Source organism: Myotis lucifugus, unplaced genomic scaffold (genome assembly GCF_000147115.1).
Source record: "Myotis lucifugus unplaced genomic scaffold, Myoluc2.0 scaffold_91, whole genome shotgun sequence".
Classification (NCBI taxonomy): domain Eukaryota; kingdom Metazoa; phylum Chordata; class Mammalia; order Chiroptera; family Vespertilionidae; genus Myotis; species Myotis lucifugus.
Genome location: NW_005871139.1, coordinates 2359009 through 2371767, shown reverse-complemented (window position 1 = coordinate 2371767; position 12759 = coordinate 2359009). Strand labels below are relative to the sequence as shown.

Genomic DNA, 12759 nt, shown 5'->3' with positions numbered 1-12759 from the left:
ATTTAGTTGTTATTCTCTTTCATGTCTCCAACCAATTTTTTCTTTAGTTGTTTCTTTTCTTATTTCTGAAAACGTTAAAGATAATGAGAAAATTAGGATAGCAAGGCATGGTAAAAGGATCATGAATATTTAGCCTGGGGAAAAAAGGCTAAAATGGTTAATAAATATATTCAAATCACAATAAGCTTTTATTTACCATGGGTTAAATTTAAATAATGAGGAATATAACTATACGAAAATGTGGATTATACCGTGTGCGTGTGTGTGTGTGTGTGTGTGTGTGTGTGTGTATTCCTGATTAAATGAGACAGTAATTGATAGTATAACCTACAGGAGGCCGTGGCATCTCTGTCCCTAGACACCTTGGTTTAGTAAAAAAAGTATTCTAAGGACTTAAAAGGCCTGGTCTGAGTCTCATTGCTTTAATTACTAGCTATATAACCTTGGGCAATTTAGTTTAGTGCTGTAAGCCTTAATATCCTCATCTGTGAAATGGAGGTAGTATCTACTCCATAGGATTTTTGTAAGAGTTAAATGGAATAATATATTAACTATTAATTACTATAAATTAGAAATTTTATTTGAGTAAAATAAAATTCACTGGAATGATTTGAGAGATTTCATGTGAGGGGCACCGTCTCTTCCAGAAAAGACTCCAACTTCAGATGTCCTCCCTGCGGTAGCTCTTCCTCAGGCTCCATAAGATTGTCTTTCTGACCTGTTGCAGTGATTTGGTGACAAACAGGCCATTTACAGCCATTGCAGCAGAATGAGGTAAGACATGATTTCCACAAGATTGTCTCATTTTATGTATGTACCATAATATATGTAACTTGTGCCTAACTGAGAGGTTATTTCTAGAGCAAAGTGAGATCAGAAATGTTTTCTATAACATTATTCCCTCCTCATAAGAGAAGTCTAGGTATAAATCCTGGCCTCCCTATAAGTTGAGGCGGAAACAAAAAGGGAGAAATTCATCCTATTCCTGGAAATGTTTTCTGCAAATAATGATAATTCTGCTCTTTCCTTTTCACTCCAGTGGTATGCTGGAGCCAGTTGGTACTAGCTCTCAAAAACCAATTGTTAAATTTTCAAGAATTTTAGAACTGATTGTTAAACACAGCCAGTGTAAACAAATATGTAAACTTACTACCAAGTAAATTATATTACAAAACAAAGATAATAAACCTTCAAAATTCATCACTTCCTTTTTTTTTTTTTTTTTACTATATTTTAATACTAGAGGCCCAGTGCACGAAATCCATTCATGGGTAGGGTCTCTAAGACTGGCCAGCAATTAGGGCCGATTGGGGCCTTCCAGCTGCTCGCCGGGGCCTCCCTTCCCCAGCTGCTGGCTGCTGGCCGGGGCCTCCTTTCATTCCGTGCTGCCCCCTGGTGGTCAGCACAGGTCATAGTGAGCAATCAAGCTCCTGGTCTCCTGGTTGAACTCCTGAGGGGACAATTTGCATATTAGGTTTTTATATATATATTAGAGGCCTGATACACGAAATTTGTGAAAGGGACTCAGCCCTCACAGCCCCAGCTTCGTCCGGAAGGTGTTTGGCTGTCCGGTCTAATTAGCATATTATGCTTTTATTATTATAGATAGATTATCTATGCTCTCAAAGTTACTTGCATCTATTATTTTGTATGGTTGGAAAAACCATGTAACAGTGACCTTATGTGTGTCCCTTCCTGACTTCATGTTTAATGGTGTCACATTTCTAGCTTGAAATAGGTCATGGTAGAAGTGTTTGCACCATGGAAACTGGCAATGCTACCAATCAGATGCACCTCTCAGAGCCATCTGTTAAACACTTACCAACACAACACTCCTTTAATTCGTTGAAAGCTTTGGTTAGTGCTTGTAGGCCATCCAAAGCCTGAAGCTGTGGGTATAGTTGACAGTGCAGCTTCTGGAATCAGATTCTGCAAATTTGAATTTGAGCTTCACTTCTTACTGTGTGACATTGGACAAATTACTGACCCTTTCTGTGGATCTGTAAAATGAGAATAAAAAAAAGACTACCTATCCCATAGTATTGTTTTGAATAAATAATACCTAACACAGTATGTATTATGATTATTTTAATTTAGATACATTTTTAAATTATGACATGGAAGCCTATTTCTAGTCCTGTTATACTAATGATTTTTAAAATCAGATATCACTGTTGAGTTTTATCAAATGCCTTAACATCTCATTGATTAGATGTTTTTCATCTTTGACATATTAATATGGTGAGTTATATTAGTAGAATTCCTAATTTAAGAAAAACCTCAAGTTCCTGGAATGAATTTCACTTGGTCATCTCGCACTATTCTTTGAATTCTGGAAGGATTCCATTTGCTTATAATTTATTTTGCTTATTTCATTATTAATATTAATAATTATCTTGGTTACACTTTTCTTTTGTATACTTTTTCAGGTTTTGGTATCAATGGTTTGATAACTTTGTAATCAGGAAACTTATTTTTTCTGTTCTTATAAATAGCTTCAGTAGCCTTCAAAAATATCTCATTGCTGCAAGATTAGAAAGAATCATGAAACTATCAGGGCCTGGAGCTCTTTGTCAACTTTCTCCAGTTTGATAGTTCTCAAACTTGGCTGTGCATTGGGATCATCTGGGGAGATTTTTAAACTACTGATGCCTGAGTCTCTCTGAATACATTCTGTTTTGATTAGTCTTGTAGGCAGTCTGGGCATGGGGATGTTTTAAAATTCTTCAAGTGACTATAATATGAAGCCAAGGTTCAGAACTGCATTTCTTTCATTTCTCTCAGGATATTAGTTTAATTTGGTTTCTATATTTTCTTTAATGAATTTTAGTGATTTATATCTACCTAGAAAGTTATCTTTACTTCTAGACTTTCAAATTGATTGTCATGGGGTTTTGCAGAGGACTGTTGCATAATTATTTTTATTTTCTTTGTGGCTGTGATTATTTCACTTTTTTATTTGTTCTTTTTATTGAATTTATTGGGGTAACGTAAGTTAATACAACATCTGAATACTCTATTGTGTATAGAAGTTTAGTTTCCTTACGTTAGCATATATTTGATCCTCTTTACCCACTTCCCCCTTCCCCCCCTTCCCCGCCCCCCATTTTCACTTCTGGTAACCACTAATCTGTCATCTGTATCTCTGAGTTTGTTTTTGTTTGTTGTTAGTTTGTTCATTTTTGTTTTCTATTCCACATATGCGTGAAATCATACAATTTCTGTCCTTTCCATCTGACTTATTTCACTTAGCATAATAGTTTCAAGGTCCATCCATGTTATCACAAATGGCAATATTTTGTCTTTTTTATGGCTGAGTAGTATCCCATTGTATGTGTAATCATCTGTAATTATCCAATCATCTGTCAATGGACACTAAGGTTTACACTTTTTTAAATTTGTTTTTTAAATTGATTTTAGAGAGAGGAAGGAAGAGGGAGAGAGAGGTAGAAACATTGTTGTTATTAGATAAATAGTAGTTTATTTTATTGGCTTTTTCAAAGGGCCAATTCTTGACTTTATTTATTAACTCTACTCTTTTTCTGGTTTTGTATTTAATAATTTCTCCTGTGATTTTTACATATTTTCCCTGTCTGGTCCTCCTTAAGTTAATTTTGTTTATCACCTTCTAATCTAACCTCTTGATTTATTTCATTTTTATTTATTTCATTTATTACTATTCCTTTTTGTTAAGTAATAAAAGTATTTCAGGCTATTAACTTTTCTGTGTGTAGTATTTATTAATATATACTACTTTTATTATCAGTTTTCTTAGATCAGGGGTGGGGAATGTCCAGCCTGTGGGGATTTAAGGCCCAAGAAATCATATGGTCTGGTCCTACCAAGGCATTAGGGGTGAGTTAATTAAATATTTGACCAAATATAGCAGGATAATTTTGTTGTTGTTAATCCTCACTTGAGGATATTTTTCCATTGATTTTTAGAGAGAGTGAGAGGGGGAAAGACAGAGAGAAACATTGATGTGAGAGAAACACATTGATTGGTTGCCTCCTGCACACGCCCTGACCAGAGCCCGGGCCAGGGAGGAGCCTTATAGTAGGCTAATTTTTAAGTTGATAATTATGTATGGCTAGTGAATGCTGTTATAAATATCCAAATGACCTTTGGCAGGAAAAGGTTCCCCATCCCTATCTTAGAAAGTCTGTAATTACAATTTTAGTTTCCTTTTTGATTGAACAGTTATTTTCAGAGAGCTTTTTGTTATACTGATTTTCAAGTAGATAAGGTTATTTTTATAATGATGACTAGTTTTATTGTTGTCACAGAATTGCTTCTGTATTAGTTGGATAATTCTTTTAAAACATCTGCTTGATCTTAATTGAATATGTGTAACACCAGGCACTTTAAAAAGGAAACACAACTGATATATTCAATATAATAAACAGGAAAATACGTGGCACCAACTGCCATTCCGCCCCAGGCAGACTGATCTTTTAGTTTGAGCTGTCTTCTTGGAAAGGAAATGCTTGAGACTCGGTGCACCAGAATCCCAGGTGTGTGATCAGGACTAAAGCTCTTTTCATTGCTTCCTTACATGCTTCTGTCAGAAGCAAGTCCACTCTAAGATCATTACATTAAACAAAAGTCAGCAAACTTTTTCTGTAAAGTATTCATTGTTTGAAAATGACATTTAAATTGGCATGTTATATTTTTATTTGCTAAATCTGAAAACAATATTTGCAGGTTATGTAGTCCTTGTGACAACTACTTAGCTCTGCTGTTGTAGTGGGAAAGCAAACAGACAATATACAAGCAAATGGGTGTGACTATGTTCTAATTAAACTTTATTAAAATAGTCAATGGGCTATATTTGCCTTGAGGGCCATAGTTTTCAACAATTAATGTGCATCAGAAACACATGGAGGGATTGCTGGGCCCCAGCCCTAGAGTTTATGATTCCGTGGATTTAGGATAAAGCCCAACGATTTGTGTTTCTATCAAGTTGCCAGGTGACATGGCTATTGCTGTCTGTGGACCACACTTTGAGTACCACTGTATTAGGAAAAAACGACTATTACTTTTTTATTCCTAAAACCCACTCAGAGGAACATAAACATATTTCTTATTATCTAATTAGGACTTCATCAATCCTATGAGACAAAAATTTTAAGTGCTGAAATTGAAATATTCACATGGCCAGATCTTCCTGACCAGCAGGGCTTCCCTAAGACAAATGGGCTAATTACAAAAAGTTACTCTCTCTCAGGGAATGATTAGAAAAATCACCACTTCCACTGAATTTACACAGCCCCTCACCAAGGTGAGGTGCACAGCTTGGTAGATTGAGCACAGGCTGGATCTCAGCATTCACTCCCCCTTCAGGAGTCTTTGTGCAGTGCACAAACTACATGACACTCCTGGTGGCTCTGCTGACCAGAAAATATCATCTACAGTTTATCAAAACAACACATTCTAAATTTAAAATATTCAGTGAGAGTCTACATTTTTTCTTGAAGTAAAAAACAAAACAATATTTTTTCCACTTGGATGTGACAGACTTTCTCCCCCCGCACCCCAGCTTTATTGGGGTATAATTGACAACATTGTAAGATATTTAAAGTATACAATGTGATGATAAATAATATTCCTAAGAAAAATTCCATACACAAACTGACCCCAATACTCTTTTTCTCATACCCCAAGGGGAGAAAATAGGCATACTTTTAAGAAATTTCCTGTACACAGAAATTTAAGCATTTTAATGCCTATAAGTGTGGGGAATATAGTCTGCACTGTTTGGCTTTTTGGAATTCATTTAAGTTTTCTTTATGTCAACACTCTAATCTATCAACAGTATTTTTCAAATGTTTCATGACCCTTCAAAAGGGTACATTCCCTCTATGGAGGTAATAGAGTTTGAAATATATCTGCCCACAACACTGCTGACTCATGTGGGAGTTTACTGAAATGTGTACTTTCTTGTTAATATTATCCATCCTATATAATAAAAGGCTAATATGCAAATAGACCAAATGGTGGAACAACTGAACAACCAGTTGCTATGATGTGCGCTGACCACCAGGGGCGTGTGTGGAACATGGAGGGCGTCAGCAGCAGGCAGCAGAGCGCAGAACATGGTGGGCGTTGGCCATAGCAGGATGGTGGAGTAGGTGAGTGGGGGTGCCAGACCAAGGTAGGGCACCGGTCACTGTCATCGGGGCGAGCCTCTGGTGGTTACTGAAAATTCTTTGCTCTCATGCGTCCTGGTCCCGCCTGGTGCTCATACCTGCTGCCGACGCCGGCCCCGGCCCCACTCGCACCTGCTGCCAGCACTGGAGTCACCGCTTGCTCCCACTGCCGGCACCTGGCGCTGGCCCCCAATCACTCGGTGCCGTCAGTGGGTGCGAGTGGTGGCTGCTGGCCCTGATCGCCCCTCAGGGCTTTTCCACCTCTCCCTGCCCCTGAGGGCTGATCAGGGCAGCAGCCGCTGCTCTCATCTGCTGACAGTGCCCACCTCACTCGCACCCGCTGCTGACACCGGCCCCAATTGCTCCACGCTGTCAGCGGGTGCGAATGGGGCCAGCGCCGTCAGTTTGTGGGAGCACCAGCAGCAGCAGCAGAGGGGCTGCCAGCAGACAGAGGACCGGGGGCCGCAGTGGGAGGGACCAGGGAGGGGTGCAGAGGATTGCAGCCTCCTGGCCCACAGTTCCTTTCAAAGTGCACGATTTCGTACACTGGGCCCCTAGTATAGTATAAGAATTCTCTATATTGTTACTTATCCCCCTGACCTAATGACTTGGGATATACACTGAGTGGCCAGATTATTATGACCACCTGACGTTTGTAGGCAAATTAGCCGTACACTGCATTGTATGGGATATGGAAGCCGAAGGCCTGTTCGAACACCTTTGCTGTCTGCAGTTACCAAGATAAAACGTCTCCAATTTGCACAGGAACACAAGGATTGGACAGTCGAGCATTGGAAAAAAATCATGTGGTGCAATGAATCGCGTTTCCAGTTGCATCATGCAGATGGCAGAGTGAGAATTTGGTGGAAACAGCATGAAAGCATGCACCCCACATGCATGAGTACAACCCTTTAAGCTGGTCGGGGCAGTGTTATGGTTTGGGGCATGTTTTCCTGGCATGATTTAGGCCCTTTAATTCGTGTGGAACAACGTCTGAATAGCACAACATACCTAAGTATCATTGCTGATCAGGTTCATCCTATCATGCTGATGGTGTATCCCAATGGAGATGGCTTCTTCCAATAAGACAATGCGCCATGCCACGGTGCTCATATTGTGCAGGAGTGGTTTCAAGAACATGAGGGAGACTTTACCTTGCTTAGGTGGCCCCCACAATCACCAGATCTCAATCCAATTGAGCATTTGTGGGACGAAGTTAAAAGAGCCATCAGGCAGCTGGTTCCACAACCATCAAATCTCACAGAACTGGACAGTGCTATTCATCAGGCATGGTGTCAGATTCCTCACATCAACTTTCAACATCTCGTGGGGTCAATGCCAAGAAGAATCGCTGCAGTATTGAAGGCAAAAGGTGGCCCAATGAAGTACTGATGGGGTGGTCATAATAATCTGGCCTGTCATAATAATCTGGCCACTCAGTGTATATGTATATATATATTCCACATTCAAAGGCTGTTAAATCGCATTGTTTGCCCATATCTTCAGAGAAAAATCACTTCTGCTGTCGTGGTAAACAACCTGCTTCCCTATCTATAATGGTCTGGCCCTCTAGCAACTTCAGCACGAAATTATAGCTAATTTGCCTACGAACGTCAGGTGGTCATAATAATCTGGCCACTCAGTGTAGTATAATCCCCATGAGATCATGGAAGAAGTTCTTATGAATGACTTTATATTCCTGGCCCCTAGCACAATACATGGATCATAGGAGGTACTCAGTTATTAAATGAATAAACTATTTGGGGCTGTAAAGTGGGGTGGAATGCAATTGTTCTCAGTTCTCCATTCAAATAAGAAATGAATTTTTATCCTTTTTACTTTCTCACTATTGGACTTGTAGCAGATTCCCTAACCTGGAATCAACTGTAATTGCTGAATTTCTTCCTGAAGATACACTTCTCCCCAACATTTAATTTCCTGTGGCAGATTCTGCTCAGGCCTTGTGTTGGTCTTAAACATAGAAAAATAATTACTAAAAATATGTGAACTAAAATATTGACATGGTTTCTCTCTGGGTGATTCTTTATACTTATTTATTTTTGCTTTTGCTTTTTGGCATTTTCCAGGTGTTCTATAATGAGCAGGTATTACTTTCATAGTTAAGAGAACAAAGAAAACTTATAATTAGAAATACCTGTAATTTTTCTCTCTGATATTTCCACTCTCTGGTTTAAGTTCTACTCATTGAGATTACATGGCAAAAGTAATTCTCTCTTCTAGATAGAAAACCTATTAACATTTAAAGGGACCTCTAGGATTCTCTCTGAAACTTCCCTTTAAAGTTTCCTTCAAAATTTGTCACATGGTTCCTAGATCCTTCACTTTCTTATTTGTCTCTGAACATAATCCCTTTCATGGATAATTATTTAAAATAGAGCTCCCAGACTGGATACAATATTTCATATACAGCCTAATCAAAAGTACAATAGAACCTCCCGTAGTTCATAATATTGTTCCATTACTGCAGACTATATTAGCCTGACATTTTCAGTGCCCACAACACTGCTGACTCATGTGGGAGTTTACTGAAATTCCTGTCCTTTTCATTCCTTTGCCCCCAATCTGTTTTTATACAAGTAGGTAGCACTTGTACACGGCTTTCTCACCTGTAATTTTCCTGTCCTCCCTCCTCAAGCAGGCCCGATGGAGGAACTAAGGAACGAAGCACAGTGACAGAGTTTATCCTAGTGGGCTTTGAGCAGAGCTCCCTTTCCATTCAGGCTTTGCTCATTGCCCTCTTTCTAGTCCTCTACAAGCCTTGCCATGGCCATGAAGGGCCTCATCATCTTCATGGCCTGGACAGACCCTGTCTTAGCCCCATGTATATCTTCCTTGGCCACCTATCCTTCCTGCTTCATCACCACCCCCATCCCACAGATGCTGGTCCACCTGGTGGTGAAGAATCATACTCTCTCCTTTGCCACCTACTTGACCCAAATATATCTGGTTATTGGTGTGGGTGTAGCTGAGGGCATCCTCTTGACTGTTATGACCTATGATTGTTATGTTGCTATCTGCTATGCGCTTAGTTATGCCCAGATCATGAGGTCTGTGTGAAACTGGTGAGTATTGCCTGGTTCTTTGGGCTGATCAATGGCATACTGCTTGATAATATGACATTTCATGGCCCATTTTGTAGAGACAACTACATAAAAAACCTTTTCTTGTGGAGATCCCTCTGTTTAATCTGAAGATGATCATTGCCTATGCCATCATGGTGCTGTTCAGCCCAGTGGCGCTCACTGTCATCTCCTATGCCCGCATCCTGACCTCCATCCTTGGCAGAGCCTCCTCCTTAGGTCAGGGGAAGACCTTCTTTTACTTGCACCTCCCATCTAACTGTGGTCATCTTTTTCTACACCTTGGCCATGTTCTCTTACATGAAACCCCACCGCACACACAACCTTGACAAAGACAAGTTTTTCTCCCTCCTCTACACCATCATGACCCCTATGTGCAACCCCATCATCTACGATTTTTGAAACAAGGAAATGAAGGGGGCCATGTTGAGGGCCTTTGGGAGGACAGCCTGGCCCAGGCAGAGTCTGTCTAGCTGGAAGACCCTGGAGGGGAAACTCCCTCCTTTAGCCCTGACAGGAGGGTAACTCTCCAATGCTGAAAGGCTCCAAGAAAGAACATTCATAGCTTCCTTTCTGCTAGCATCAGACCTGGAAGAACCTATTGATGTCTAATGCTCCTCTACCTGATTTCATTTCAAGCGTTGTTTTCTCTTGGACTTTCCTCGGGAGAATTTGAGAATTTCCTGAGGTTTTTTCTTCTTCTAAGTTCTCCAATAGGATCTGATAAATACATAAGTGCACTTAATTCCATTTCACTGTATTTGGATAGTACTTTGACATGCTATTCCCAGCCTGCATTTTGCATATACATTTAGGAGTAGACTTTTTTTGTCTTTCAATTTATCACTTCAGTCTGCTTTTCTTTCTCACATCCAATCTCATATCCTGAATATTCTCTCATCTACCCTGCTCCTATATGAGAAAAATAGGGGAAGAACTAAGAAAAAGAGAATTAGGGAACAGACCTGACATTAAGAAAGGTCAGTTAGAGAAAAGAAGAAAAAGAAAAACTAAGGATCACCAGCTTGAAGTCTATCTTCTTGTCCTCCACTGGCCCTTGAGAGAGAATCTGTGGCAGCATTAAATTGCCAACACTGCATTCAACTTATTTATGCTTGTGTGTTGTTGGGGAAGGGCAAGTGGGAGAGGCCAGTGTGTCTAAATCCTTTAGTTTCTTTAAGTAACATGACTGCTTGATATTTCCCTTTACATCCAAGTAGTAAGTGCCTCTAACAGGCTTCTCAGACTACCTGTTTCCCTGTTATTCATACCCCAAATTAACTCCCCTCTCCCTACTGCTTTCCTTTTTCTCAATCATCTTTCATGTCATTCCAACTCAATTCTATCCCACCTTACCTCCTCATCTTAAATGGATCCATTTCATTCCCTGTACTTTTAAGAATATCTCTCTACATGACCTCCAGCATTGAAGAAGCCTATCTATTTGCAGCCCTGACCTCTCTGGTTTCCTCTAGCTTCTCTCCTTAACCAAACCTAGCATCCCTTCAGGGAGTATTATATTCTCAGCTGTTCTCTTTCTTTGAAAACTGCGTCTTTCTCATGCTCCTTTCAAAAACAGTTAGGAAAGAAAAGGGAATAGTCCTGTTCTTTATTTTCTGGCACCACTTCCATAAGATGAATGCACCTCATTTAAGATGCCCTCAAATAGATTTACTACCCTATCTGCATCCTCATATCACATACTACCCTCTGCATTGACTTAAAGCAGTACCTTTACTCCACAAAGCTTTATCTTTTGAGTCCAAATTGGTGAATCTCTAGATATCAGAGGATATGTGAGGAACAGAGCTGACATTAAGTTGATTTCTTAGAGAGGTGGAAGAAATGAGACATCACTGTAATTGAGAAGAAACAATAAGCGCAGAACGTAAAGATTTCCATTATCCAAGAAAAATCACACCAGGCAAGGTTAAACAGGCAAGAAAGACTTAAGACTATTGCATTAGGAGATTGAACTAAATTCTGCTGGGGAAATTTTTAGAGCTGTGTGTGTGTGTGTGTGTGTGTGTGTGTGTGGTGGCGGGGAGAGGAAGGGGGTTCTTAGGCCACCTGTGTGTGATGATTGATCTTACCCAAAGGAAAAGTAAGTTCACAGGAGGTTGTTTCAAAATTTGGAGCAAGGTGCCCACTGAAGTTAGGCTCTCACCCTCCCACAGAGACTAGGAAATTGGCGTGCTATCTTCCTTGAGGATTACATTTCAAAGGAATGGTCCCCAGTCCTTGAGAAAGCCATTCCCTGGGTCTCAAAACTGGTAAGAGGCTTTTAAGGAGACTTGTATACATTTCAAAGGATCATAGAAGGGATTTGCAGTGACTGTGCAAGTAAATGCTCTGAGGAAAGGGAGGTCAGGGGCCCATAGTCAAGAAGAAACCTGTCTGAAGGTTAGTCACATGGAAAGGAGGATGTTGCTAAGAACTTGGTCACCATGGAGAACCAAAGAGGTGCTTCCTCTTCCCCCTTGGGTCTCAGCTTCTTCTTCAAGTTTGAAAATTCCTGTCTCAACCAGCCTTTAAAAGAAAAAGGTGAAGAAAGAAAAAAAGAGTATAGGAAAAGGAGGAGAGGTGGTCTTTACAAAGTTTTATGAGAAATAATTTCATAGCATACATTTGCCAGGCTGTTTTATGTTGGCATCATAAACAAGACACAGGTCTAACTTTTAAGCTCCAAGTCTAATAGAGTAGACAAAGACAACCGTAATAGAAAGGCAAATGTTATGAGGCCTACACAAAGTACATGTGGGGAAGGGGAATAATGACAGCAGCTTACATTTATTAAACACTTACGTTCTAACAGCTTTACATTTAATCATAACAAAACCCTCCAAGTACTAACATTACCTTCATTTTGAGACGCAAAACTGAGGCTCACAGAGGCATTTCAAAGGGCACCGCTGCAATTCTAACTGGGGCACCCGTTCCAAAGCTGGCACTCCTAAGCAGGTAATCGAATAACTGCCCCGAAAAATGGGGCCGGCTTTGTACCGATAAGGTGATATTAGAACCAAGCCTTAAAGAATAAGCAGTGAATTGTAAGGTAGAAAATTGGGGAATAGGGGTTAGGAGCCGGGGACGAGAACTGCCTGGTTCGTCCTTAAAATGTTGCATTCGAGGTGGATGGTGGTGGAGGAGAGGGGGTGAATAGGGACGGGAGTGCTGGAAAATCAGGCTTTGTGCCCTACAACTTCTCAAGGGCGAGCACTTTCTGGTTCAAGGTCCTGGACTCCCGCCATACAGGGACGGACGCCTGGGGGGGCGGGGGGCAGCTCGCGCAGGGGAAGCCGCTGCCCTGGACGCGTCTCCCTTGCCCCCGCAGCTGCCCCGGTTCCAGGGCACGGGAGGTACACAAAGAGCCCACAAGGGTGGGAAAACCCATGCAATAAAAAACTGGAAGCTTCCAAAGAAAGGCGCGTCCCTTCGACGTCCCTTTTCATGCCCACGATCGGAGGTACCCAAACTACCCAAGAGGCGGTGGGCCCTGACCCAGTACA

The 12759-nt window shown here is 40.7% G+C and overlaps 1 protein-coding gene across 1 annotated transcript; it reads left to right on the top strand.

Annotated features, from left to right (window-relative positions):
- Nucleotides 1-769: 769 nt before the first annotated feature.
- On the top strand, nt 770-9775 carry LOC102430629 (olfactory receptor 10AD1). Its single transcript, XM_014458139.2, is given in 9 exon segments — nt 770-774; nt 1040-1156; nt 8809-8923; nt 8925-8976; nt 8979-9018; nt 9020-9213; nt 9216-9328; nt 9331-9486; nt 9488-9775. Coding segments are annotated over 9 exon segments (1080 nt in total).
- Nucleotides 9776-12759: the final 2984 nt, after the last annotated feature.